The sequence below is a fragment of the Aspergillus neoniger genome (genome assembly GCF_003184625.1).
Source record: "Aspergillus neoniger CBS 115656 unplaced genomic scaffold BO87scaffold_26, whole genome shotgun sequence".
Taxonomy (NCBI): Eukaryota; Fungi; Ascomycota; class Eurotiomycetes; order Eurotiales; family Aspergillaceae; genus Aspergillus; species Aspergillus neoniger.
Window position 1 is genome coordinate 354,739 of NW_020291154.1, and position 27,090 is coordinate 381,828.

The 27,090-nt window shown below is 50.0% G+C and overlaps 14 protein-coding genes across 14 annotated transcripts; 8 read left to right on the forward strand and 6 right to left on the reverse strand.

Moving 5' to 3' along the window:
- Positions 1 to 1,597: 1,597 nt before the first annotated feature.
- On the forward strand, positions 1,598 to 3,534 carry BO87DRAFT_408583 (siderochrome-iron transporter; the record flags this gene model as incomplete). The annotated part of the gene is made up of 3 exons (XM_025626166.1): positions 1,598 to 1,872; positions 1,932 to 2,545; positions 2,597 to 3,534. 3 exons carry the CDS (start codon positions 1,598 to 1,600, stop codon positions 3,532 to 3,534), a joined length of 1,827 nt encoding a protein of 608 aa, XP_025477465.1.
- Positions 3,535 to 4,014: 480 nt separating this feature from the next.
- Positions 4,015 to 6,046, forward strand: BO87DRAFT_441467 (Ras-GEF domain-containing protein; the record flags this gene model as incomplete). Its single annotated transcript, XM_025628006.1, has 4 exons — positions 4,015 to 4,245; positions 4,283 to 5,308; positions 5,373 to 5,589; positions 5,661 to 6,046. The coding sequence occupies 4 exons, from the start codon at positions 4,015 to 4,017 to the stop codon at positions 6,044 to 6,046; spliced, it is 1,860 nt and encodes a 619-aa protein (XP_025477466.1).
- Positions 6,047 to 6,536: 490 nt separating this feature from the next.
- On the reverse strand, positions 6,537 to 6,944 carry BO87DRAFT_428232 (uncharacterized protein; the record flags this gene model as incomplete). Its single annotated transcript, XM_025627441.1, has 1 exon — positions 6,537 to 6,944. The coding sequence occupies one exon, from the start codon at positions 6,942 to 6,944 to the stop codon at positions 6,537 to 6,539; it is 408 nt and encodes a 135-aa protein (XP_025477467.1).
- Positions 6,945 to 8,136: 1,192 nt separating this feature from the next.
- BO87DRAFT_339622 (Zn(II)2Cys6 transcription factor) lies at positions 8,137 to 10,824 on the reverse strand. Its single transcript, XM_025620628.1, has 5 exons — positions 10,467 to 10,824; positions 10,278 to 10,396; positions 9,480 to 10,221; positions 8,648 to 9,420; positions 8,137 to 8,590 (listed from the first exon to the last, which is right to left on the reverse strand). The coding sequence occupies exons 1-5, from the start codon at positions 10,566 to 10,568 to the stop codon at positions 8,326 to 8,328; spliced, it is 2,001 nt and encodes a 666-aa protein (XP_025477468.1). The 5' UTR covers positions 10,569 to 10,824; the 3' UTR covers positions 8,137 to 8,325.
- Positions 10,825 to 11,178: 354 nt separating this feature from the next.
- On the reverse strand, positions 11,179 to 12,555 carry BO87DRAFT_378640 (NAD-dependent epimerase/dehydratase family protein). The gene has a single exon (XM_025623842.1). It carries the CDS (start codon positions 12,261 to 12,263, stop codon positions 11,355 to 11,357), a length of 909 nt encoding a protein of 302 aa, XP_025477469.1. The 5' UTR covers positions 12,264 to 12,555; the 3' UTR covers positions 11,179 to 11,354.
- A 52-nt stretch (positions 12,556 to 12,607) lies between these two features.
- BO87DRAFT_378641 (uncharacterized protein) lies at positions 12,608 to 13,973 on the forward strand. The gene is made up of 2 exons (XM_025623843.1): positions 12,608 to 13,322; positions 13,449 to 13,973. The coding sequence occupies exons 1-2, from the start codon at positions 12,818 to 12,820 to the stop codon at positions 13,667 to 13,669; spliced, it is 726 nt and encodes a 241-aa protein (XP_025477470.1). The 5' UTR covers positions 12,608 to 12,817; the 3' UTR covers positions 13,670 to 13,973.
- A 689-nt stretch (positions 13,974 to 14,662) lies between these two features.
- On the reverse strand, positions 14,663 to 15,583 carry BO87DRAFT_339630 (NAD(P)-binding protein). The gene is made up of 3 exons (XM_025620629.1): positions 15,331 to 15,583; positions 15,041 to 15,254; positions 14,663 to 14,936 (listed from the first exon to the last, which is right to left on the reverse strand). The coding sequence occupies exons 1-3, from the start codon at positions 15,540 to 15,542 to the stop codon at positions 14,697 to 14,699; spliced, it is 666 nt and encodes a 221-aa protein (XP_025477471.1). The 5' UTR covers positions 15,543 to 15,583; the 3' UTR covers positions 14,663 to 14,696.
- Positions 15,584 to 15,774: 191 nt separating this feature from the next.
- On the reverse strand, positions 15,775 to 17,358 carry BO87DRAFT_378643 (DUF500 and UBA/TS-N domain protein). The gene has a single exon (XM_025623844.1). The coding sequence runs from the start codon at positions 17,188 to 17,190 to the stop codon at positions 15,940 to 15,942; it is 1,251 nt and encodes a 416-aa protein (XP_025477472.1). The 5' UTR covers positions 17,191 to 17,358; the 3' UTR covers positions 15,775 to 15,939.
- A 160-nt stretch (positions 17,359 to 17,518) lies between these two features.
- BO87DRAFT_117289 (uncharacterized protein) lies at positions 17,519 to 18,027 on the forward strand. The gene has a single exon (XM_025617925.1). It carries the CDS (start codon positions 17,649 to 17,651, stop codon positions 17,916 to 17,918), a length of 270 nt encoding a protein of 89 aa, XP_025477473.1. The 5' UTR covers positions 17,519 to 17,648; the 3' UTR covers positions 17,919 to 18,027.
- A 1,472-nt stretch (positions 18,028 to 19,499) lies between these two features.
- On the forward strand, positions 19,500 to 20,481 carry BO87DRAFT_461044 (uncharacterized protein; the record flags this gene model as incomplete). The annotated part of the gene is made up of 3 exons (XM_025629064.1): positions 19,500 to 19,601; positions 19,653 to 20,046; positions 20,396 to 20,481. 3 exons carry the CDS (start codon positions 19,500 to 19,502, stop codon positions 20,479 to 20,481), a joined length of 582 nt encoding a protein of 193 aa, XP_025477474.1.
- A 578-nt stretch (positions 20,482 to 21,059) lies between these two features.
- Positions 21,060 to 21,761, forward strand: BO87DRAFT_339636 (uncharacterized protein). The gene is made up of 2 exons (XM_025620630.1): positions 21,060 to 21,597; positions 21,672 to 21,761. Exon 1 carries the CDS (start codon positions 21,157 to 21,159, stop codon positions 21,559 to 21,561), a length of 405 nt encoding a protein of 134 aa, XP_025477475.1. The 5' UTR covers positions 21,060 to 21,156; the 3' UTR covers positions 21,562 to 21,597; positions 21,672 to 21,761.
- BO87DRAFT_417800 (oxalate decarboxylase OxdC) lies at positions 21,744 to 23,715 on the reverse strand. Its single transcript, XM_025626836.1, has 3 exons — positions 22,962 to 23,715; positions 22,569 to 22,908; positions 21,744 to 22,504 (listed from the first exon to the last, which is right to left on the reverse strand). Exons 1-3 carry the CDS (start codon positions 23,340 to 23,342, stop codon positions 21,852 to 21,854), a joined length of 1,374 nt encoding a protein of 457 aa, XP_025477476.1. The 5' UTR covers positions 23,343 to 23,715; the 3' UTR covers positions 21,744 to 21,851.
- Positions 23,716 to 23,905: 190 nt separating this feature from the next.
- On the forward strand, positions 23,906 to 24,982 carry BO87DRAFT_378646 (YoaK family protein). Its single transcript, XM_025623845.1, has one exon. The coding sequence runs from the start codon at positions 23,961 to 23,963 to the stop codon at positions 24,783 to 24,785; it is 825 nt and encodes a 274-aa protein (XP_025477477.1). The 5' UTR covers positions 23,906 to 23,960; the 3' UTR covers positions 24,786 to 24,982.
- Positions 24,983 to 25,554: 572 nt separating this feature from the next.
- On the forward strand, positions 25,555 to 27,066 carry BO87DRAFT_417802 (aromatic-amino-acid aminotransferase; the record flags this gene model as incomplete). The annotated part of the gene is made up of 5 exons (XM_025626837.1): positions 25,555 to 25,908; positions 25,977 to 26,457; positions 26,517 to 26,759; positions 26,810 to 26,899; positions 26,954 to 27,066. Exons 1-5 carry the CDS (start codon positions 25,576 to 25,578, stop codon positions 27,064 to 27,066), a joined length of 1,260 nt encoding a protein of 419 aa, XP_025477478.1. The 5' UTR covers positions 25,555 to 25,575.
- Positions 27,067 to 27,090: the final 24 nt, after the last annotated feature.

The following is a 27,090-nucleotide window of genomic DNA, read 5'->3' on the forward strand; positions in this document are numbered from 1 at the left end:
CAACTGGCTGTACTCACTAACGAGTAAATCGTTACTTAATCGTTCTGAAACACTAGCACTATACATTCAGCTGACGTATCTCGGTCCACATATATGATCTTTCACCGATTTACCAGGGAGTATTTGAATGGGAGTCCCTCGAAAAAAGCTAACATCCGAATCAGTTCAGCAACAATTGGTTTTGGATTTTATCAAGACTACGCTGAAAGAGCTTTTCATGAAGAAGCCTCATATCCCCGGAAGAACCCGGCAGACGAACATTGCTACAAAGCTTTGCCCTAAGTTGCCGCAGCTCACCCACTTAATCAAAGCTTGGGTAGTTTCTTTTTCCACTGCAGCTGAAATTATGTCATCGATTTGCTGCAGACAGCCGACTCGAAGCAGATAGATGGCCGAAAATGGCCATAGCTTGCGAATGGCGATCCGAAGCCGACCCACTCACACACAAAATTCCCTCCTCAAAGGTGACACATATGAATACGAAGACACTCTTACTTTGGGGAACAGGGATATTGATTATGATAACTTTAACTTAGAACTCTTAGTCTGTGCGCCACCAAGGGACTGACTCAATTTATTAAGCTCATTTCCACAGACTCCTTCGGCCCTCAAGATCATACATCCTGAAGCCCCAATTGGCTAAGCCGAGACGGCTTATGATTATCATTTTCACGGTGTTGGAACAGATCTCGCGTGTTCTTACCGTGAATCGGACCTATCTGGCAACCCTTGCAGGGGCAGATAGGAGGACATTGTCCCTTGGCGGTCCCGGGGCTACGTCACACAACCAGAGCTTACGTGACTTCGTACCACAACAATTTTAAGGCAATTTAATTATTAGTGGACAATTGACGAAATACCATGTTGTATGATGACCAACGAAGGTAGTGCAACGATTCAGTCTTGCGAAAGTGCCTTCCACAGTCATAGCAGACAATGTATATTCCTTCTTGTGAGGTAATACCATTGTTATTTGTACCGAGGGCCATGGTTGCCAGTTGGAATTTCTCACCCGAGATGATCGGCGCCGTGAGCTTAATACTACAGTCAGGCTGCCTTTCAAGCCTAACAAGATTTGTGATTATGGAATGTGTGAGTATGACTTCCCGTGCCTGAGTGGATACTGGACCCATCGAACCAGTGAAAAGGCCTGCCCACGAAGCAATCAATCACAATGCCAGTCAGAGCCTGTAGCCAAGGGTCTATCACGCGGTGCCTTGCCAAGGAAGGAAGGGCTGAAGTCGATCGCCATTTCATTGGAAGAGAGCGATGCCAGGACCACACCATTAGATTTTTATCTGATCCCACACTACGTTATCTGATCCGCGCTGCCATCGCCCATTCGTGCCAGTCAAGATGCATGATGCCTGGGTTCACCCAGAGATCTACATCGGGAAGCGCGCCTCGTGCAAAATGGATACACTACTCCTGCATGCGATGCTCCGATGCTCGCAGCCTGTCCGCTCCCTCGGAATGTTGAAAACCGCACTCATGGCCGCCTCGTCGTCGCACATTACCTGATCACGGAGGACTACGCACTGAGGACTATCAAACTACTCACATTCCTTACCTCTCTTTGATTTAGTGGTCACCAGCCATGAGTCCTACCCTCATCACTCGAGGCCGCAATGATGTGCAGCTAGCACAAAATGTGGCTGGTGCGGATTTCAAAGACTTCAGCTATGAGGTGGAAGTCACCTCTCCCAGCAACGGAGAGGGGAATCCTGATGAGATCACTCTTGAGGCCTGGCAAGCAGACGAGGCTCAAAAGTCGGCCAACGTGGTGACCCACGATGCACCTCGTGGTATGCAGCAGGCAGAGGCCGCAGCATTGGCTTGGAGTAAGAAGATGGCTTATCTTACTTATGCACTGTGAGTCTTCCCTCCCATAATGATATAACATATCTGACATGATGTGTTTCCGACCACAGGATCTGGCTTTCATTCTTTATGTTAGCGCTACAATCCTCGGTCAGCAGCAATGTGATCCAGAACGCCTACGCCAACTTTGAAGCTGCCCCTGAAGTGAGTACGGCAGGTATTGCAGCTAGCGTGATCAGTGGTGTCGTCCGACTTCCTGCAGCGAAGTTGTTGAACGTCTGGGGAAGAACGGAAGGATTCCTAGTCTTTGTCGGTGTTTACATCCTTGGACTTGTCATCCTTGCAGCATGCAACAACCCCAGCTCCTATGCGGCCGGTTATGTTCTGTACTGGGTCGGATATGATGCTGTCTATCTCATCCTCGATGTCTTCATGGCCGATACTGCCGGAATGCGTAACCGAGCTTTCGCCTTTGGTTTCGCCAGCACTCCTTTTATCTGCACTGCATTCACCGGCCCCTTGGCTGCCGAGTCAATCATTAAGAGAGCATCATGGCGCTGGGGATACGGTATCTTTGCTATTGTGATGCCGTTTGTATTCATTCCTCTGGCTGTGATATTCAAATTCTACCAACGAAAGGCGGAGAGCATGTATATCTACGGTCGGGAGCCAAGTGGCCGGACTTTCTGGGAATCAGTAGTCCACTACTTCCATGAATTCGACGGTAAGCACAATCCTCTTTGTTTCAATTGACATTTTTCTGACTCTCCTGTAGTGATTGGTGCATTCCTCTTGACCGCTGCCTTCCTCCTCCTACTACTCCCATTCAGTCTCGCGTCGTACGGACGCGCCGAGTATAAGAGTGCCGCTTTTATCTCCATGATCATCATTGGATTCGTGCTGTTCGTTTTGTTTGGTCTCTGGGAGCGATTCGGGGCGCGCAATCACTTTATCAAGTGGCGAGTTTTCAAGCAGCCCACGGTAATAGGGGCTTGCGGTCTTGCAGCGTGTCTCTTCTTCAGTTACTACACATGGGAGCTTTACTTCTACAACTTCTGCATGGTCGTTTATGGGCTGAGCATCGGCATGGCCGGCTATGTCGGGCAGATTTACAACGTTGGCTCGTGCTTCTGGTCTGCTGTGTTCGGCATAACGGTCTATGTCACCCGGCAGTTCAAGTATACCTGTTTAGGTTTTGGACTGCCCCTAGTCCTCCTTGGAGCAGGGTTGATGATCCACTTTCGATCGGCCGGTGGAGGCATCGGGTATATTGTGATGTGCCAGATATTCATTGCTTTTGGAGGTGGCACCCTGGTTATTGGTGAAGATATGGCTGTTATGGCTGCCTCTGATCGTGAGGGAGTCCCCATGATGCTCTCCCTGATTGGTCTCTTCTCGAGTCTGGGCGGTGCAGTAGGCTATGCAGTTGCCGCTGCCATCTACACCAACACCTTCCCTGGTGCACTAAGGGATGCATTACCCGAGGGCAGCAAGGACAAAGCGATGGAGATCTATGTGGGCGGGTACCTCACGCAGCTCGAGTATCCCGTTGGTTCCGCTATTCGTGATGCGATCAATGCGGCCTATGGCGTCTACATGAAGTATGCGTGTATTGCGGCCGTAGTGGCGATGGCGATGGGGATTCCTTGCGTGGCCATATGGAAGAACTTCAGGCTGAACAAGCCACAACAGAACAAGGGCCAGGTGATTTGAGGATGTGTGTATAGAGGTTTTGTAGAGTAGGATACAAGATACCATGATAGTCATTGCTTCCATAATAGTCATTGCTTCCATGATAGTCATTGCTCCATAATAGTCATTGTTTTTAGAGTAGTCATTGCATCTGTTGTAGTTATTGCGTCCATAATAGTCATTGCTTCCATGATGGTCAGGCTACTACGCTGATTTATTTCTCAAAGATTCTCCGGAATAGCTCCGCCATAACGTAACGGTAGAAGATGATAGATCAAACTCCGAATACCCTCGTTAAGGAAAAGCCCTCCGAGACCCGAGTGGGATCACTTTGCTGCCCATCACAAGCGTCCCAGAAGCCATTCTATCTTGGCAGCAGCCATCAGAAGAAGAGAACCAGCCGACGACAAGCGCACCAGCCCAATCATAGGCAACCATGACCGCCGAACCCACCCGAGACACGCACGGTGAGCAGACTATGAACGCGCTAACACGCAGAAAATGGCTCAGGTGGAGCCGTGCGATGGCCTTGCCTTACTCAATGTGGAGATGATGAGGCCGATCCGCGTCGGTGATAAGATTGATAAATGCTGGGCGATGTCGGAACTTGTGCGCCCCTGGCCCTACCTCGCTCAAGACATCCGGGAAGTGACGCACAACGTCCATTCTATGTGGGCTGGTGGGGTTCCAGACCCGTGGTTCCAGCGCTATACTCGCTTCCCTCTTACTCGCGTGCGGACTATTGTCCACTATCATCTACTTGCACCAGGCTGCCGGTGTCACCCCGGACATAAACCCCCTCTTGCCCCAAGCACGTCGACTGGCCAGTGCAGCGTCTCTATCCGACCTCGACTATGCACGAAACAATACGCCCACGACAATGTCTTCCAGCTCCCAGCACGCCAGGAAATGGTCGACGATGCCGATCGACACGAATGCGGCCCCGTTCTTGAGCCTCGACTATGAGGATGAGGTTGTTTACGAGGACGAGCAACGCCAAACCATCAAACACGCCTCCATCTGTGGGCTGGTTGAGCAACTGACACGCCATGATCGGCTAGATGTCTCGTTCAACGAGACCTTCCTCATGACCTACCCGACCTTCGTCTGTGGCAGAGAACTCTTTGAGATTCTCCTCCAGCGACTGAACATGCCCCCACCTCCAGGGCTCAGCGACTCTGACCTCTCACGTTGGACCGAACAGAAGCAGAAGACCGTCCGCTTCCGCGTTATCAACATCCTCAAGACCTGGCTGGAGCGGTACTGGATGGAACCACCCACTGAATCAACAATGGACTTCCTCCGACACATCCACGCCCACGTCCAACCTCTCGCCAACGTTCCCACTGCCTCGCAACTCATCACCATCATCGAGCAGCGCTTGAAGGGTCAAGACATCCTCAAACGTTACATGACTCCCCCAAACAGCACAGTGCCAAAACCACTCACTCCGAGGAAAATGAAGAAGCTCAAGTTCCTCGACCTCGACCCGGTGGAGATTGCTCGCCAACTCACCATCATCGAATCACGTCTCTTCGCTCGGATCAAACCTACCGAGTGTCTCAACAAGTCATGGCAGAAGAAAGATACCGATAGACCACCATCTATTCCTCCCTCACGCCGCACCAGCACCAGCACAATCAGCAGCACCAGTTCTATCGAACGCACCACCGGTGTCAACGCCACGATTCTACATTCGAACCAGCTCGCCAACTGGGTGGGAGAGATGATCCTGGCCCACGATGAGATGAAGAAGCGTGTCTCGCTGATCAAGCAGTTTGTCAACATTGCCGACGTATGCTCCCCCCCCCTAATCTAACACTCTCACCCCACATGCTGACACACTATGCTATCAATAGAACTGCCGCTCCCTCAACAACTTCGCAACCATGATGTCCCTAATCTCCGGCCTCGCCACAAGCCCAATCTACCGTCTCCACCGCACCTGGACACAAGTGAGCCCCAAAACGCGCAAACTCCTCGAAGTCATGCAGAGCCTCATGTCCAGCGACAAGAACTTCATCAAGTACCGTGAAAAGCTCCGCGCAGCAGGCCCACCACGCATTCCCTTCCTCGGTATGTATCCTAACATCCCCCGCCTTCTTTCCAACTAAATCATACCATACTAACACCTACTCATAATAAAGGAACCTACCTAACCGACCTCACCTTCATCGAAGACGGCATCCCAAGTCATACCCCGCCCCCGAACGTGATGATAAATTTCAGCAAGCGGATCAAAGTCGCTGACATCCTGCGCGAGATTGAAAGCTGTCAGGCTGTCGGGTACAATTTGCTTCCTGTGCCTGAGATACAGGAGTTTATTGTCCGGAACGTGCAGGCTGCAGGAGGTGATGTCGAGGGCAAGTATGAGAGGAGTTTGGCGTTGGAGCCGCGGATGGCTGGTGAGGAGAAGATGAATATGGGGCAGCTGGAGGTGGGTATGGTAGGGATGAATATGGGAAGGGGAGGGTATATATCTACGGGCAGTCATATGAGTTCGGTGGTTATTGCCAGTATGGCTTTGCGGTAGTTGGGGGTAGGAAAAGGGTGGCTGGCTTATGAGGTATGATGTTATGAAGTTATTGATATGGTTTGGTTTGGAGTACTAGGTGTTTTAGGGGTCTTTCTTTTTGTATCGAGTTTACTGTTTGAGGTGGCTTCTTCGGTTCTTTATGATATAGCATGTTGTAATCAATAGAAGATAGACTTCCGCATTACGTTCATTGCAAACATTGTTCTAAAGAAAGCCTCCAGACAGTAACTGGTGTTAATTAATATTGTCTCTCTGACTCAAAGCCCCCGTTGAACCACATGAAATGCACAGCATATCCATTCAGTCAGACATAAGTCGAAATCCCCACAGCAGGTACATCAACAAAAAATACAGAACCAAAGCAATAAATCTAAACAACACTCCCCATCCCGACAGGGAGCAACACCCTTCAAACCAATAAACCATACATAATACACAAGAACGAAATCAAAAACCCGAAATCCCAATCCCAATCCACAAAAACTTCCTACTCAACCGCAATCCTCACCTGATCAAAATCAACGACAGCCCTGAACTCCCTAAACTTCACATAAACAGTAACAACAACACCCCGCCCATTATACTCCGCCTCTCCCGGAGGCACTTTAACGGCAAAGGACGAAGTCTTGGGACCGGGGAACCGTTCCCGGAATGCCTCCATGTTGGCGAAGCGAATAGCCACGGCGTCAACATATGCCTTATCGGTCTCGAAGTCAACGGCGACGGAGGTTATGTTGGGGTTCTCTCGTGGTGGGGCAGGGAGGATGAAGTGCACGGCGCCCTGCTTTGCATCGGGTCTGGATGGCTGCACGATGGCGCCGCCTCTGTCCGGGCGGATTTTGAGGGCCGGGTCGGCGATGGCGCCGGAGCCGGGGCCTTGGAGCCAGATAGCCATTTTGGTTGTGTGTGGCTTTGGGTGTTGTTAGTTGGGGGGATGTTGTTTGCTGGTGAGGGTATGGATGGTACTCACAGATTGATGGAATGTAAGGAGAATGATCTTGGGTTGTCTTGAAGTAGTAAAAGATGTTGTTTGATCGCTAAGTGCTATCTGGGATAAGACCAGATGGGGCAGGGACTTAAATAAGTGTTTGGAAAGAATGTTCAGTTAGCATCATTGGCCATTGGTCGTTGTATGAAGATACCCAAGAGAGTCGAGGCTCCAGGAAGGCGACGTTGTCCACTTCCATTAGCTGGGGAATCAGCTTGCAGTGTGTTGTAGAGTGGGCATTGGTGAGCAATATTGGAACGAGGCGACCAATTGATGTGAACACATTGTGATGCTAAGGGCTTAGTTTATCTTGTCATCCAAGAAGTTTCTGTACGTGGTGAGAAGGAGAAACAAATTATGAAGAAGGCGAATGCATATGGGATAGTTTGTTCCGTGAGGCAAAGTATGGACAGCCTCCTCTTCACTACAGCATTAACAGAGCTATTATAGACACGTGACTACTTGTCCCTGAGCTATAGTGCTAAAGTCAGCCAAAAACCCCGGTCGCACGTACTAAATCGGACATTATAACCTACAAAGAGGCGTAGATCGACAGGAGAAGGTAAGGCCTGCCTGGTAGCAATATTCGCGTTCCATAATGGTTGGGTAGAAATGCGGCCTTACGATGAAATGTGGTCTCCATGAACAGACACAACGACACGTGCAAGTCCCCATTCCCACCCAATGTATGAGGCAGTGGGCACATATAATTAGCTCGCGAATGCTGATCCGGGTGCGCTGTTCAGCAAGGCTGAGGGTCCAGTTGTGGGTATCCCTCGGCCAAGTGTCGGTGAAGCTGACAAAGCGGGTAGCGAGGGCAAAGAATTGAGGAATTTGAAATAAACAAATGGCCTTGATCAGTAGCACTATGTGGGCACCCAATGGTGAGTCAGATTGAATGTTATGCCATAGTGCCCATAATCGTCTTTCTGTTGTTCAAAACATGTTGGAATGCTATAGGAAATCGAGAACATCTATCCTTACATTGCGGTTAAGAGAGTCCTCGACACCGACCAGTTCACAGGATCAGAAGACAAAATTACAGAATTGATTTGTGTATAATTCTATTTGTATGTATAAATCTAGCATAAAGATTGCAGCCCAATATACAAACCTAACTCAATATACACTCGCGCATATGCGCCATACTATATGGCGGTGACTTCAAAGTCATAATACATGGGTATCTTGAGCAATGACTCCAGTAAGCAATATCAACAAGAAGGGGAGACCTGTAAAGCTCTCAGGGGAATAGACATCTACAAATGCCTAAATGAGGAAGGAGACGTCACGATTGGGTGAGCTGCCTCTGGCTCCGACGAGCCTTTTCAATAGCGCAGTGGCCAAGTCGGATCAATTCGGCCACGAAATCCGTGACTGTTTGCATATGTGCAATCTCTACTTCCGACGTGCGTCGTCGTCGCACGTCCCTGACAAGGTCCGGGACCACCTTCAGTAGATGTAGGTCTTCTTCAACATATGGATCAAGTGGGTTCGCTAGAATGCTGCAAAATATGGTGAGGATGGCGGACATGGGATAGAAGATAATCATCCTAGGTGCCATATTAGTACGAATAGACCGGGTCAAGAGAGATCATGCGAGAACACACCAAAAAGCCTCAGGACGCACTGAGCCAATGACCGTACGAAGAAAATGCAGCGAGGACCGACTAGCCTCCACGGCTAGGAGCATGCTTGAATTCACACCCTCCATCATTCCGTTCTGGCAACTTCTCCATTGTTGACCCCAGGCTTCACATCGACCACTGGCGCGATGGATGGTGCACATCATATAATGATATTCCAGTCGGATGACAATCGGTTGCATGCGATATATTGGTATCGGATGCTGTTCCTGGAAAGTCCCGAGGGTTGGACGGTGCCCGGGTGGTACATTTAGGCGCCATTGTTCAAGTTCGTCGTCAAGCTCGCGGATATCTTGTAGCAGTTGGGCGTCGGACTTGCGCAGCGCTTTAGCAGAGTAGAGTGTCCGGTAGGTTTTAGACTTGAGCATCGTCAGTCGTAGATCCCCCGGAAAGATGGGTATGGTCATGTCGTCGTAGCGGATGGGATTGCCCTCCGTGCTGGGGTATTGAATTTCGGTATAGTTCGGTGGAAGTGTGAGATCGCAGTATTCATCGTGGATAACTGGCGGTTGGCCGGACCGGAAACATATCTCCTTGTCGAAGCCATAACAGAGCCAGAATAAGCGACGAAGCATTCGTTGAGATCGCCATTTCCGGTCCTGGGGATCTTTTGAGGACTCTCGGAACGCGTCTACCGTCTCGCTTGTCTCTCCACCAAGCATGAACATGACCCGACATGCCATGGAATGAAATTGGTTGGCTAATTGTAGTTCGCCTGTGAATGTTCGGTAGATAGCCTGGTGTCGCAATCAATGAGATGGGCGCTTGGCTGTCAGTGGGTGGGGTCAGTTCTCACCTGCATGACCATGGTCTGTAACGTAGGTACACTGACATCGTGCAGAATATACGGGAGGAGGCTTTGCGCCTTGGCAGCGTAGACCGGAGGGTCGACCGGGGAAAGACTTGGGGCAGGATCAAGCTCGGCAATGAATGAAAGGAATGCAAGGATACATGCTCTAGACCGGGTATATTCCACAGGCGGAGGCCCATGACATGGTCGATACGCGAGCTCCACGGTATCCCGAAAAAGAACTTCATCCACCACAGGAAAGACCATGCGTTCACCAGAAGTGAAGAAGTGGCTCACATACTGTTCCACCAACGACCGGTCTGGAAGGTCCGGTGTGACAGAGTGGTTGTAACCATTCTGCGGATGGGGAGTCGTCAGGTGAGGGACCTGGTTTGGGTATTTGTGCGACCAGACATCCTCGAATGTGCCAGGCTCGCCCGTACAGGATCGCACCCACTCCTGGCCGGACTGCGAGAAGCAAGGGATACCACTGTATGTCCGAACCTCACCCAGATAGTGACCGGCAAAGTGGATCTTCCCGAACAGTAGGCCACTACTGGGAGCCGGATTATCCGTCTGAACAAGAAGCTCCGTCGATTCAGCCAAGCTCGGAGACTGCTCAGCATCCAGATGGCCTTTCTCCAATAAGGAAAGACAATTCCTGGGGTGCTGCGTAGTCGAGATCGACCGTGTGAGAAGCTCCTCAAGCTTCCGCACCCTGTCCTCCAGGTCTTCCTGGTGAGGTCGTCTCAAGGGTCTGAGGAGTTAGTGGAATGCCACATGGAACAAAACATACAATCTCACCTTGGATTGGCGGGTTGAGTGGTCTTCTTTCGTTTGTTCCCGCCAACAGGCCTATCAAAGGTACAATCCAGGTTATGGTGGCGGCACCAATTACAGGGGACAGATGTATCACATTGGATCTGACCCGCGGGAAAGGTCAATAGACTATTGCGAATTGGACTGAAAGTGGACACCCGAAGCGCAACCTACTTTTCTCCGATGGCACGAGTCACAGGCCCGAGCAGTACGCCGAAGGGGCACATACCGATCCCCCTCGGGGTTAGGGCTGGACTCCGGCACGCGCGCCTGCATGTTACAATGTCGATCCAAGGGATCCCAGGGACAAAAGCGCGAGTGGGGACCAATCAGCAAAAATGACAGCAGGTGCTATGGACCGCCTAAGGCAAGAGCTAAACCGAGCAATGGGATGTCAATGGGGCTGCGCGCATATCCGCACAGCAGAACATGACAATCCCTTTGAGGTTTGACGCGCCACCGAGACATCCGGCTCGGTCCTGCCGCTTAGTCATCGGTACCGGCCACGGGCTCTCCGGTAACCCAATTGGGATATCCTTTCAATATATGCCATATCATGATGATACGAAAAATAATTGAGAAAGATAGAGGATTGTACTGGACATATGTACGTTCAGTTTCCCGGCACAGGTTTTTTTTTTTTTTTTCTTTCTTTTTAGCTCATGAAAATCTCGTTGGCATCGTTGCACTGCCATCATCTCTTTTCGGCAATATCGGGTTCAACCGCCAAAAAGAGGGCCTTGAGCCGCGGCTATTTTAGTGATTTCCGCATTGGGTTTACCGTTAATCAAAGTGCCTCGGAGTGTCTCAGCTACACACATATTATTTGCTGCGTGGCCTGATTGTTAACTCCGAGCTGTCAGTGGGCCTGACAGGGTCACATTTATGCACCTGAAATGAAGGGCTCGAGGAAAGGTCATAATTATGCAGACATATGCTATGATATGTTGTCCACCCGGAGGACCACGTTAAGCCATTGCTATGGTTATGAATGAGGCAGCTATCGTATGTCTACGACCTACTCTCCCATCGGATACCTTATTCTGCACCACCATTTATCCTTCACTTCTGAAGACAATCATCCTGCCATCGGTATTTCTGCTCAAAGCCCAACAACTCCTTCATCTTTCTATTAGTCACTGGGGCCTCCTTCTCCCCCATCTCCCTCGTAATCGGAACAGTGGGACACATCTTCTGCAAAAACTCCGCCGTGCTTGAAGTATTCGTAATCTCATCATTCACCGCATTAAAGACCTGGAACCCCAATCCATCCGTAACAATGCCCCGCTCAAACATCAGCCCGATATCTCTGGCATCCGTATACGCCCATCCATGCACCTTATACTGCTCCGGCGAATGCACGTACTCCTCAAACCGACTCCGCATTTCCTCCGGCGCGACAATAGCGCCCAGTCGCATGACATAGATATCGGTCCCGAATCGCCGAGCAAAGCTCCGTGCTGTACGTTCCCCAATCACTTTAGTTAGACCATACACGTCCATCGGGTTGGTATCTACCTCCTCGTCAACCGGAAACGAAGGATAATCGACATCCCCTTCTGCAAAAGCAACCCCGTACGCGCAGAGTGAACTGGCACTTATGATCTTCGGTACGCCCATCCGACATGCAGCTTCCAGCACATTGTAGGTGGAGAAAGTATTGCCTCGGAAGGTCTCGTTATCAGGAACGATCATGTTCCGTGCATACCCGGCTAGATGAATGACAGCATCGGGGACCTGGCGGAGGGGTTCACGGAAGGGTTCGGTGAGATGGAAATGGGAGTGCAGGGCGCCATGGACTTGGCCGTTGTCGGTGAGATCAACTTTGAGGGTATGGACTTTGTTACTGAGGGGAGCGGGAAGTGGGTTCAGGTCCAGGTTGAGGATGTCGTAGTTCTGGGCGAGGAGGTGGGCAATGATGAATTGGCCGGCTTTGCCGGAGCCACCGGTGATGATGATGCGTTTGGACATAGTGGTGGATGTAAAGGGGTGATCTTTAGAAGTTGAAGGGTAGTTTGGGACATGTTGTGACCAGGAACTGCTGCTGCCTTGGTCTCAGTGGTTTTGTTGCTGGTGCGGGGGTTCGTGGGGTGTCGGGGAATGTCCGGGGAAAGGGCTTTTGGAGTGGTTTATTGGATTTCTGGTTCGCGGTGGGACCATCATTGCCCATTGTAGATTATACCACAGTGTAGTACTCCATAGTCCGTAACAATATTATTTTGTAGTTGTATACCAGGAAAGACATATCTTCAACTGACAGAAGGATCCGATCGCCATGCAGGATTTATCCAGAAAAGATACTCCGGCGCCAATAAGAATGTTTGGCCCCCGAAACTTGCAGCTAAAATCTCACATGACCATCCATGCCCCTCGCGATCCCTCACCGTCTCGCAAGTCGCCTCAACTCATCTCAACTCGCAAACTCTAGCATCGCAAGTTCTATTTTGTCGCTGCTTATATTGGGAGACAGACTATATTCTCCCAACCTCCCACCCTAATACTCCTCACTCTACACCACCTTCAGAATGTTCCCTCCCGAACCCCGCCCCCGCATCGCCTGCTTCCACGGCGGTGGCTCCAAAGGCGAAATCTACAAGATTCAATGTTCGCGCCTCGCCAGCTTGCTCGAAAACGACTTTGAATTCGTCTTTTTCGACGGTCCCTATACTCGCGACGCCGGTCCCGGCGTCCTCCCCGCCTTCCGCGGCTACGAGCCATACAAATCGTGGGTGACGAATGACAGCGACGGCAAAGAACTGGTGGATGGAAGTGGGTATGACGATGTTGGCCGGGACGGGATCGAGAGGGTTCTGAAGCTAATGGTACAAAACGATCGGGAGCAAGATGAGCCAGCCGGTCCGTGGGTGGGTGCCATGGGATTCAGTCAAGGAACCAGAGTGGTGGGGGGATTGTTGTTGGATCAGCAACGCAGAGCTGCCTCGGGCTGGGATGCGAATGAGGGAATCCAGTTGAAATTCGGAGTTTGCTGCATGGGGGCCGGGGCACCGCTGGAATCGGAGGTTTCGAAACGTACGTTTGCTTATTATTCCTATCTGTTAACGTTTCTTCACGGAGTAATGATCGCCTGTGAGAAGTGCTGCCTTCTTCCTGCCCAACCTTGGCAGCTTTTGTCATGAACATACTGACATGTTGCAGACTTCAACTTTGAAGATAACACAGTCTCGCTGCCTACATTGCATGTCCACGGGCTCAAGGACTGGGTACTGCCGCTCAGCCGACTCCAGTATGCGAAATACTATGACTCGAAAACCAAGAAATTGTACGAGGTCGATTACCATCACGCCATGCCTTGGAACACGCACGAGGTACAGAAATTGGCGGATCTAATACGGCAGATATATAAGGAGAATGCCTGAAACTGCGTGTGCCAGTGCTACTAAGCTCGGGAGGAATTGTCTTGTGGATATGGCAGTGGAGATGGAGGTCGGATAATGAAATATTATTCAACACGGGATCATGGATTTTGCGAACAGATTTCAAGTTGAACTCATATAATAAAGATAGACATTGATTAGTATTTAAGACGCACTTTCCAAGCTGTTATCAGCTGTCAACTGGCAGACCAGATTGGCAAATCGGAATGGCACAGGAACCATTTTCCCGCTGTCTCCGTAGTCTTGATCACAGTGCAAACCGCCATCATGGTGCCTGCAACCACATGGTCCACGCGAGTTGAAAACAATGAAAACATTACTGAAAACATTGAAAACAAGGTTGAAAACACTGAAAACAATGAAAACAGGGGATAGGGCCACGACCCTAGTCACAACACAAGGGATAACTATTTAAATGCGATCGTAAAATAGAATGCAGCTCTTGCAACTATCACAGCTGGACATCCTGGAATGGTTTTATACTCCCTACACGAGTAGCCATCGTTGTCAAGATCAGCGAACGGCAAGATAACCCCAACTTCATATAAAAAGAAGCACTTTGCTCAAGGAAACTCAAAACTTCCTTAGGAAGGTTCCTGCTTCCCTGTTTTCAGCCAGAAACCAGGGAAGCCACCCGACTGGTCGGTATGTCACTATTCGCCTCCCCCTCTCCATGATCAACACCATTACAGTCCTATGATGTCCGACATCCCTTACTTAAATATTGTTCACTTTTTTCTCTGTGGTGAAAAAGAATTGTACCTATTCAAGACGGGTCTCTGACAGGCTTCTACCATTCACATTATGTCACATTATCATGTTGTCTCAACTGCAGCAGCTAACATCAATGCTTGCTAGGAATCATCCCGTCCCGTCCACATCTACCAGTAAAGATAGGAATCTGATGCGATCGCAAATTCTCACTAGCGAAATATCAATTAAATGCACAAATCGAATTTGTTCTCAAAGTATCCGATTACTAGATCCCACAATCAGCACAGTAATAAAATTAAAACTCCCACCGCAACATCCTCTCATTTTCCAAGACCCTCTCCCCATCTTCATCCCCCTTCACAGCAACATCCACCAACACCTTTGCCAAATCATCCACCCAAATCGACGGGCCCATTCCAAAGAACAATGTCCTAAGACTCATTCCCCGTGCAAGCACCATGCCAGGTCGGGCAATATACACTTCTACACTGCTGTTATCCTTTTCGTAGTTGGTTAATTCGTTCTCAACTTGTCCCTGTGCATATCCGTCATTAGTACCATGCCCTTCATCCCAACGTAAAGCATAAAAACACCCAAAAATATCTCGTATGAATAATCAATAAAAGAGAAGGGAAATACCCTAATCTTCCTCGTCTCCCCCGCCATCCACAACGACCTACTCTGATCCCTCTCCGACATCCCCCCGCTCAGATAAACGAAGCGAAACTTCTTCCCCCCTTCCTCAACCGAGGAGGACAAATGCGTGCCAAAGGCCCTCATCGCAGCCATCGTGTACTCGACATTGATTCTCCGAGCTGTTTCGGTATCTTGGGTTCTGTTCACCCCGATCGCCCTGTTTCGGTATCCTTTCATTAGCTTCACGGATATACTTACTATAGTTGTGAAGGTGATGGGTTGAAAAAGTATACCAAATACACACCTCCGCCCCCTTCAACTCCTGTAATAAACTCTCAGGGTAGGTGAGGAAATCTTCCACCGGTCTGACCGTGAGTTTGGGGTTATTGGTAGGGAGCGGGCGCCGGGACAGCGCAATGATGGATGTGATGTGCGGGTTTCGGAGACATTGGGTGAGGATTTCCTGGCCGATGAAGCCGGTGCTGCCGGTGAGAATTATTTTCATTATAATGCAGCTACACTAGAGTGGGTGAGGGTGTGATCTAGTCTGATGACACGGTGCTTATTGTATTGAATGGGCGTTGTTTGGTATAGATATAATGGTAGGTTGTCGGAGATAACGGGGTTAGCTGGACACTGCCACTTTGATCATCATCAGGCTGAATGGTTAAAGCTACTAAGGCGTGGAAGGATTCTCGTAGTATCTTATGTGCATGGGGTTTACAAAGTGAAGATGGACATGAATGACACGAGTAGAACTCTATGATTAAAGACGTTGTTGTCAATCGTGATTCGTTATCTTGAGTGGTTTAACAATAGGGCGTCTAATCAGGTTTTCGCTGGAAAAAGCAGATATAAGGATATGTTGCGGGCGCATCTTTTCAATTGCAGCTGAAAGGCTACTACTGATGACCTGGGTGATACTGGGGACCAGGCTGGTATGGCGCACCCGGTTGCTGATATTGAGGATTCGACTGATTTGGGGCACCATGTTGGTGCTGCGGATCACCCTGATACTGGTATTGCGGACCAGGACCTTGTTGAGCTCCCTGTTGATACTGAGGCCCAGACTGGTACTGGGGACCAGGTTGATACTGCGGACCAGGACCAGACTCGGGCCTAGGCGGATATTGAGGACCTGGTTGATATGGTGCTCCCTCGCCTGGAGCCGCCCCAGTATGAACCATCTGAGTATGCTGAAGATCCTCAGGTGCATAATCACTAGGACTCGGTCCCATGGGCGCTTGCACTCCAGCAGGAGCCTGGTCAAAGTTGGCATCACCCTGCGCGGAACGAATGGTGTGCGTCAACATTCGCACGGACGGGTTATCCGTGCGTACGTGACCCGTCAGGATCTCCTTGACAGGAATCTTCCGACCGTAGAACCTCTCGTTCTCGTCGTTGCGCTCAATGACAATTGTTCCATCGATCTGCACCCCCGCGTAGAAACCCCTACTCTTGACATAGCACCAAATCGGCGCCCGGCGCTTGTGCACTTCCGACTCCAATACCCCGCCCATGCCGATCGGGCCCGCAGCAACAGTGATCTCGCTGCCCAGCGTCACTCTAACCTTGGTGAATGCTTCCAGCGCCTCGTAGGTATTGATAACCATCACGCAGTCGTAGATATCCGCACCAACAAGGAATCCCAAACCAGCCGTATGCAACAAGATCCCCGACGGGGCACTCCACTCCCCGGTCTCCGGTACCCGGGCAATCAGAATACCACTTCCACCAGCTCCACTGAACCACAACCCCGTTCTCATGGCCGTGAACACGACTATTCCCTTTGCCTGCCGGATCACCTCGGATGGGATCTTTTTCAACACCTTTTGCTTTCCGCGCGGCTTGTCAATTTTCTGTTTCGATGATGATGCGTCGTTGCTGTTGACAGGAGGCGCAGTGTCCGCAGCTGGCTCGTCCACGTAGACTCCATCTTTGCAGAAACTGCGGAGAATACGGGCGACCTTTTCGCTTTCTTTGTCGAGGGTCATGGGCCAGAAAGCTTCGGCACCCAGCTTGTTGCTGAGTCGGTTGACGGGGGCGCCTAGCTTGTCGAGGGCACCCCAGGCTTTGTCGAAGCCCATTTTTCCGTAGGTTTTGGTTTTATCCCACATTTTGTGGCTGTTTGTGTTGGTGGGTGGTTGTGACATTGTGAGGGTGTTGGGAGGGTAGGCGGTGATAGGAGGGTATCTTGAGGAAGAGGTGAACTATAGAGGGAGACGGGTATATTTATGTGTGATACTTGACAGGTAGAGAGGAAACAGGATCCTAAACCTGACAATAGTGATGACTGACGTAGGGCGACGGAAGACTCAAAAATGAAGGCATCAACAATGGCGGGGCATCTGCGACCCGCGGGTCCCGCTATTTTGAGTGGCTAAGCCTTCGGAATGTCGTAATCGTATTTGCTTGCTTATTATTGTTGTACTAGGCTGCTACATTCAAGGACGGAGATGGCATTTGTGGCTGAAGGGGCTGTGTCAGTCAACAATGATTCCATGGACGAGAAGACCCCTGAAACGCGATACCTGAATATTTGTTTCTGCCTGAGGAAGGCCTCTCCTGTGCACTTTCGATTTCTATCCTTGTTTGTCGCTGAAAGCCTTTGATGTTCGTTTTCATGCGCGCACCACTACTAAGATTGACCCTCTCTGGCCTTCCCTCTGCATGCGAGTTGCGATGGCTATATATTCCGCACTCTTATTCTACTTTCCTCATCGTGTCTTCAGCTCTAGACTCAATTTCAACATCTGGTCTCTTTCTGGATTCCATTATTTTTCCTTTCTTCTTTATCCTTATCGTTGTATTCCTGCTTCTCGATCTTCATTTCATATGTATCTTCCATTATGTCTTAGACGACATTATGCTCTGTTTGTGAAACCGGCACTGTAATAATTTCCATATGTTTGCTACTCACGATCATGAGTTACTTTGTATATCCAGTACTGGTACTATTGAACATACACAAAAAGGATTATTTACCCCAAGCGCACTTTTATCTGTCGTAGATACGGTTACTTGGCTAAGATAGTATAATGGGTGTCTTACAGCCTGGAATAGGCAAAAGATGATCTTTCAAGGCTGCTCTGATCAGAAGCGTAAAAGCCTAGACTTGCTATCTAGCTGTGTATGTCACAATTCTGTCTGATGTAAGCGCTAACATGGGAGAACAAGCATCGTGATGTGTGGACCAACCGGGAGATCTTCCTTTCCCGGCCAAACCACCATGTGAAGTCTGACGGGAGCAAAGCTACACCCACCTGACTTGACCTCAAAAATGCATAGTAAGCCTTCTATCGTAGTTAGACGCTATTTATCTATATCTAAGAGGTGTTTTCGATATCTTAGTGTCGAGGTGGTTACCGTATTTGGATATAACAGCGCCAGAGGCATTGCCCCGAAGAATGCTTATCTTCAAGACTGTCAAATGAGGCACGGTCTATCTTTCTTGCCATAAAACTAACCCTATCAATAGCCCTACCATTGGTCAGCCTCATCAGGAACATCAGGCACACAAACAAGCCTTGATCCTTGCCGTGGTGGCAAGCTTGCCGTGGGGTATTTTTCTTCTTAGAAATCATGGCAAGGCGACTGCTCTCTTGGTTGCATGATACATAGGGCCGAGTTCATGATGTATCTGAACTTTCCAGCTGGTACAGTAGGTTACCAAGATGAATACTAGTTGGGAGATCCCCTGGGCGTTCTAATCACTTCAACAGCTGGATACAGTGTCTAGCACAACTAGAATCTATAGAGGTACAGGGACCGAAAATCAGAAATTGACCAATACGTATGAACTCCGATCGCCCCCGGAATTCCCTGGAGATTGGTAACCGTAAGTAGCAAGTAACTGCTAGGCAGCCGAATTGTTTGTCTAGTATCCCTGTAAGTACATTATCAGCGAGCTAATAGAAGCAGTCCGCAATATTGCCAACGAGAATGGGCCAGCCGCCATTGGAAGGAAGTGGAGTGAGACTATTAGACCAAATACGGAGCTGGGATAAGCTACACATGGACGAAATTGGGGCCAATTCCAGTAGAAAATCACTCATACAAGAATGGTCTACCTGCGAAGACAGGTTTGATACTGCATATCTTTATGAGATACATCCGACATGAGCATATAGCTCACTTATTCTATGTTCAAGTCTAGTCGGTCATCCAATGGGAGTCACGTATGGACCTGATAAGGAAACAAACTGTGTGCGAAGAAGCAGTAGTTGTTAAGGGACCAGCCAACTGGATGGAATTTCTCTCTCACGTGTAAAAGTACCTACTGTAAATATTAGGCGTCCACAGTCTTCCTTCTGTCCCAAGACATGATAGCAAATGAGCGACTAGCTCAAATAATCTTTCTTCCATCGTACCAGTGTCTATGGGATCACAAAAGGTATAAATAAGCCAGAGGCTAGGAAACCTCTCCAGCTCATCAGACTTCATATCTAATATCACCTTCAACATGGCTGGCAACCCCCAATTTATCTTGAAATGGCTTAGCCTATTCGCCATGGTGCTGGGAGCATTCAGTGGCGCGACTGATGAGCTATTTCTGGACCTTGATGTTGATCAAGTTGCAAACGGAACGGCAGGTTCGTGGATTCAAGCCCCGTAGGGTGAATCATATGTGTCTGCCGTACGTGAAAGTCGTTACGGCGATGCCGTGTGGGCGCGGTATCATATGGATGGTCGAGCTGTGGGCAACATCATCGAGGCAGACAACACTACTGTGACAAAGGAGCTGCTTGACGATGCCACGGGCTACAGGCTCGGCAATCCGGAACTCTACAACCAAGTGGCCACCAGATACAACACCACTAGCTCGAACGACGGACATCGGGAACTTGTCGACATTATCATCGGTGTTCTAGATGAAGACCTCAAGGCTCTTGAAAAGCGGGATGTGACATACACTATCAAGTGCAGCAGCTCAAATCTAGCCCCACGTAGTTCTTGCTACGAGTTGCTTCAGGACATGAACCAGTACCAAACAGACCTTGGCTCAACACGTACGATTGACTACTATGGTGGTTGCTGGTTCAGGGTCGGGCCTCATGGCAGTGGGGCCGATCTTACGTGGTATAAAGCACATGCGGTTGGAAAACTTATATACGATGATTGCCCACGAACCAAAGCTTGTTGCTCAACCGTATATGTTTCGGGTTACTCGCCTAAGAACTCGGGGCACCGCAAGCTGTGTTTGAGCTCGAAGTCCACTGGTTGCTAGTGATTCGGCTTTTTCGGTCTAAAGATATCTGCTTTGCAGGCAAGAATCACCGTGTCATTTCTCAGACTTTTCTAAAAGCCACATGCCCATCTAAATATTTGACCATTAAGATGAACTGACGTTCTGGATAGGAAGTCTGGACCTGAATAAGGCCGGTCCCTCGCCAATGACCCTTGGACCACTTGACAATCGAAGGAATATGAACGCGCACCAGTAGGTGTTACTTGAAGGTTGTTTGGTATATTGCAACATTGTACTTATCGAAGATGTTGTCACTTCAGAGGTTGATAGCAGGAAAGAGTGTAGCGAGAGTACAGCGAGATGAGCCAAGTGCATATCTTTTATTATTCCACATTTCTTAGTTTGAGGATGTAGACAAAACATTCATAAGTCGAAGCTAAACCCCCTCTATACATCTTAATACTAGTAAGACCTCCTTTGTGCTATCTAACCCTATCGATACGCTAAAAAGGGGGAAGACGGGGACGTATTGGCCACTCAGGATCAGTGTGCCGGTAAGCATTGTTAGTGCCTAATCCCACCCCATCTTATATTTTGCTCTCACTCATACAGATCGTGAGAACTGGAAGAAAATGAAGCTCAAGGTGGCACATAACTTGTCCGTTCACCGGTCATTGTCAGAGAGGTGTCGAGATTGAGGAGTGCAGCGCGCAGGAGGGTCTAGGCAGAGGCGCTTATCAGGCACCAATCGAATAAGCGGGTGTACGTATTAATCTGCGGAAACATAAATGCCTTCTTGTTCCCACCCTCAATGCATTTACTTGCACTGGCTGCTACACAGCGTCATCTTTGGCCCAAGATTTCTTAGTTACTTTCTTATTCCTTTCAAACACCACAAGAGTACTATATTCTGAAAAGCTCCTAAGTGGCTATGGAATCATCCCTACCTGAACAGATATTCCTCGATATTCCCATCGCAGACGTCATCAACAAAACAACGAAAAGACAACTAGTCGAGCCATGGGCATCCCGGTACTGCACAGCCATTGCTGAAAAACGCTATGGTGATGCGATTTGGGCGCGATACCATATAGATGGACGCGCCAAAGATGGTATTTATACCAATCTGCGCGATAACGGTGATGGGCCATTTGAACTACACGAAACTAGTGTTTACGATGTGATTATGGAAGATGCCCGAGAACTTGCGCAAAGTGATCCGGAACTTTATAGCGAGACACTTCGATTCTATCGCGATTCTAGTCCAAGTGACGGTCGACGGGATATTATTGATGGACTCTTCAGGATAGGATCGTCTTGTCTAGCTAGTGGGTGAGGTGAGTGGGGGTCAACGTGCTGCTGCAGATAAACCGTAAGTCTCCCGGCTACAGTAGTTGTTGTCAATTTCAAGTCTACCTACTGATCCCGGCCTGCTTGATACTTTAGTTTTTATATGAATCGTCCACTTTTGCCTTTTAGTGCTAAATCCTGTTGTCTGAAATGAATGAGTTCCTATAGACATCTTAAAGTAAAAGCAACTAAGCTATGGCCAATTAATTTTAGGCAGCCTATGGCTGCTCCTTTTCCTGTAATACACGATAGCATAATACACGCGTAGATCCTCACTTAGTCCCTCGGGCTCCGGATCGGGTCCTTCTCCCCACTCTCCACACTCTTAAGGAACTCCCTGGCAGCATCCGGATCATCCTTGAACACATGCTCCGCCACCATTCGTTGTGGCGTCTCTCCCATCCACTGGAACAACGAAAAGTCGCGGAACCGGTCCGCCCGGAAGATCTCCAACACCTCGACCTCCTCGTCATCACTGAGGTTCTCAATGAAATGACCCATGTTGCGAGGAACAATGCCCACATCTCCTGCTACATAATCAAACGTACGAGCGTTACCTTCAGCAGCGAAGATGGTCACTCGCGCCCGACCGCGCTTGAAGTAGGACCATTCATCTGCATTGGGATGCCAGTGCATCTCCCGGATAGCTCCCGGGTGGATGGTCAGATGGGCGGCCGCGACGGTCTTGGAGATGGGAAAGTTGGACGAATCAGTGATGCGCACCTCTCCGCCCGAGGTATGCTCTGGTTTTTGTGCGAGCATCTTGTGCGTGAAGCGCTGCTTGGATGCTTTGAAATTGCGGGGGAGCTCTTTGGGGATAGAGTCTGGGACAGAGCCCTGGAAGATGTACTTTTCAGATTGCGGAATATTCTTGAATGTTTGCGGGCGCATGCGGAAATTGCCAGCGAGGACGGACTTGGGTGTATGTGCTGTTGTGTAGCATTGTCAGTATTCATTGGGGAGGTTGTACAGCAGCAAGCACGGTGGACATACCCATCCAGTCGGTCAACAAGAACGTGGACTCTTCGGAAAAGTTCCCATCATCGAAGATCAGTAAAAACTCGGTGCCATTGGGACCGAGACCCTGGAGGGAATGGGGATGGCCCGATGGGAAGTACCAGAGGTCACCTTCTTCCAGGTCATCGATGAAGCTGCCTCCCTCCAGATCAAGGCCGGTGACTCGTACACGTCCGGCCAGCACATACGCCCACTCTGCTTCCCGATGCCAGTGCAGCTCGCGGATGACACCCTCATCCAGGCGCATGTTCACTCCAGCAAGCTCCTTGCTGGTTGGCAACTCGCGTACAGTAGTCTGACGTGTCCAGCCGCCCTCCTGCAATGCATTAGCCTTATCGCTTCTCATACAGAGACACACAAATGACCTACCTCGATGCGGATATGAGAGTCTGCAAAGCTCCACCGCATGTTGGGCATGTTGCCATGGTCTGTGCTCGGGGGACGGAGCATGTCGGGGTTCTGGCGCTCTCGGTCCTTGTTGCGGGGTCCCATGATGGTGGCTCCGTCTCCCATGCGCCAGGGCAAGGGTTCATGGCCTTCCCCGATCGCATCTACCTTGTGGTCATAGGGGTCGCGATGATCGGGGGTGAATGGCTTGTCCTGGAAGAAAATGGATGGGGATGAAGCGGGAATCTGCAATAGTTGCTGGTATGCTTCGTTAGGGACCGGGCCTCCATGACTGGGATGGAGGAGGGCGGCCACGGTCGCGAAACTCAGCAACAGCTGACGTGGTGACAGGGGTAGCTGCATCTTTGCAATCTACTAGGAATGCTTGATCTCCAGATCTCTGTCTCTGCCTTTGCGACCGTGGAAACCGACCATTCTTATATTCCTTGGCTGAGGGGGTGGGTCAGAGCAAGCTTGATATCAATGGCAATTCTCTCATATCCGACTCTTCCGGGCGACCAGTGACGTGGATTCCAGAAAGCAAGAAACAGACGCAAGGGTGGAACCTCGTCTGGGGTCAAAAAGCCCGAACAAAGCTTGGTAGCAATGCTTGTTTGGGGAGAAGGGGGAGTCCATTGGCCCCAACCATTCAGCCCTACAGGGCCGGGCACTCAACGTCATTGGATCTGCGCCGATGTCACGCGCGATGGATCACAGTCTCGCTCTTTCTTTTTCCACTCATCTCCAACTCTTTCCCCCCCCCCCCCCCCCTTCATCTCCCACTGCCGTCTTAACCGTGGACGAACTATTAAGTCCCTGCTAGCTGTCGCTATTCACATCGCTATTTGAGACACTCATTTGGAATATTACTTGCTGCCTAGTTTGCGCGCTCGGGCATTCCCAGGCCCCCCAATTCTTCCCTTCCCCTCTCGTGTTTCCCACACACACAGAGAGACCATCCACCAACCTTCACTCTCGACCATGGCGCACGTAACCGCGCACTACCAGGAATTTCCCGCCCATGAGAACGATCCTCTCCTGGGACACCGGGGACCTGGCCCCAAACCTTTCCCCCTGAGCCAACTGCGCCGCCATCTCCGCACCGAAGTCGACCCGCACCGAGCAGACCTTCTCCTCATTTTCTGCTACGTCATCACGGGTCTCCTGGACAGTTCTGCCGTGTTTATCTGGGGCTCCTTTGTGAGCATGCAGACCGGCAACACGGTATACTTTGGACTAGGGCTGGCCGGGGCGGATGAGAGTCAACGGTGGCTTAAATCGCTCATCTCGATCGGCAGTTTCTGCATCGGCTCCTTTTTCTTCGCCGTGTTACACCGCCTGTTTCACACACCGCGCCAACGGTCCGCCCTGACTCTGTCCTTCTCCCTGCAGATGGTTTGTGTCGCTGTCGCTGCGAGTATTGTCACCGTGCAGCACACCGGCAAGACTGATCCTCTGACGTGGAAGATTGGTGTGCCGTTGGCGTTGGTCGCGTTCCAGAGTAGTGGTCAGGCTGTGTCGAGTCGCGTGTTGAAGTGTAGTAGTTTGACGAGTGTTGTCCTTACTAGTATCTATTGTGATTTGTTCTCGTCACCGGCACTGACCTCTTGCAGTGTGCTTAAGGCGCCTGATGAGTGGAGGCGGTTGGGGGCTGTGGTGGGGATGTTGATTGGAATTGTGGCGGGTGGCTTGTGGGCGAGGAGTGAGGTTGGATTGCCGGGCGCACTTTGGACTGCTGTAGTGTTGAAGGGGATGATTGCAGCTGCATGGATGTTGTGGAAGACGAAGGAGGTTGATGATGAGTAGGCTGCTTGATACTGGGGGGGACATATTACTAGTAGTATTGTGGTCTAGTCATTTGGCGCTAGAAATCGCGCGTGGGGCAACGCACAGCATCCAGCAGGCAGTTATTTCTATACATAGTGCTTTACTTCCTATAATAGGCTGAGATATAGACTGGGAGCGATAACAGTAGTTATGGCTCTAGTACACGGGATGTTGACGCACAGCTGATGTAGTCGCTTAATTCCACTAAACTATAGCGTCCATTGACCTGTCCTATCGCCAGCTTGATTACACAGCAGCACCTCAATAAACACCCTCAACGCACCTCTCCAGACGGGGATAAATCAGGAATTAATGAGTCAAATACTTTGTTAGCCATCGCGGAGAAATTCCCGCCCGGGACAATGCAAGGAATTTTCAATTATAGGGCAGTCTTTGTCGGTTCAAGTTGTCTCCCCTCAATTAGTTAACTGGGATAGAGTTAAACCCCTCATTCCCCGCACGAAGCCATCCACCCAATCTCAACTAATAGTAAAACTCGCCATCCAGGCCGACACACTGCGCGATAAATATCCCTGATAAGCGGATCGCGCTATCTTGATGCATCCTTTATCGCCCAGCTTGCTTGGATAACGCGACAAAAAATGTACTCGGGCGAGAGGGCCGACATCTCGGAGGACAAGGCCGAGCTGCTATGCGGGCAGGGCTTAAGAACATTTACTATTTAGCTTTAGAACATGTCATTAGAAATAGACATCTGACCTGTGGCATTATCCCAAATTTCTTAATTGTTCATCGAGAATTTGACATAATGACAACTCAAACCAGCACAATCACACAGACGGGAACCACTCCCCCTTCCTTCTTCGAGACAGCCCCATTCATTCCTCCCGATGCCATCTTTGCTCTAACTGCGGAGTACAATGCCGACACGTCCTCCCAGAAAGTAAATCTCGGGCAAGGAACCTACCGCGACGAGAATGGACAGCCCTGGGTTCTGCCTTCGGTGCGGAAGAGTCGCGAGATGCTCGTGGGACAGGGTCTGAATCATGAGTATCTGCCGATCTTGGGTCTTCAAGCTTTTCGCCAGGAGGCAAGTAAGATGGCATTAGGCTCGGGATTGTACGAGAGGATCCAATCTAGGGTAGGTCCCAGTCACGGAGACTCGCATATCCATCTCACCTATCGCACTCTCTGACTTGATAATCGAAGCTCGCAACCTGTCAAGGCCTCTCCGGCACCGGATCCCTTCATCTAGCAGGCCTACTACTCCGAAGCTGTCGTGCCCCCTTACCGAAGATCTACATCCCCAGTCCCACGTGGTCGAACCATCACCAAGTCTTCTCCTCTCTCGGGTTCACCTGTGAATCCTTCGGATACTACGACGACGCCCAGAAGAATCTAGATATCGACAGCTACTACTCTGCCCTGAAACGGGCAGAACCAGGCTCGGTCGTTATTCTTCACGCGTGCGCGCATAATCCGACCGGCTGCGATCCTAGCAGAGAGCAATGGAAGGAAGTCGGTCGTATCGTCAAGGAAAAGGGACTATTCCCTCTCTTTGATGCAGCATACCTTGGTTTCAACTCGGGAAATATCGATGATGACGCTTTTGCGATTCGGAATTTTGTTGACGAATTGGACCTGGAAGCGGGCGTATGTTTGTCGTTTGCGAAGAATATGGGGTTGTATGGTGAGATTGTTCTACCTTTCGTGACGTTGTCGTTGGTTCCTTGGCTAATGGTTCGCTAGGAGAGCGCACGGGTTGTCTATTCTTCGTAGCTCAGACAGACAAAGCTGCTACCAATACACAGTCGGTGCTGGAGATGCTGCAGCGGTCTGAAGTCTCGAATCCACCTGCTTATGGCGCCAAAATTGCTGCAACAATCTTGTCGGACCCGGAGCTCAAGGCGCTCTGGTACAAGGACCTCGAGATCATGAGTGGCCGGATCCGGGCGATGCGGAGGGTTCTGTATGGCTCCTTGAATAACAATGGTGAGTCGAGACTTGATCTGTATTCAGGCCAGTTTCTGATAAATGTGCAGGTGCACCTGGTAACTGGGATCATTTGATCCGCCAGTCGGGAATGTTTGGGTTCTTGGGTCTTTCACCGGATGTTGTTCAGGAGCTGAAGGGTACGTTCTATAGAATTGACCCTCTTGATACCTTACTAACCCCATTCCATGCAGTGCAATACCATATCTACATGGCAAGCAACTCGCGAGTCTCGATCGCCGGGCTCAATGATAAGAATGTGGAATACGTTGGTCGCTCGATTGCCGAATGTCTGAAGAGCAAGTGAAAGAAGGAGTGTGCTACATAGTAA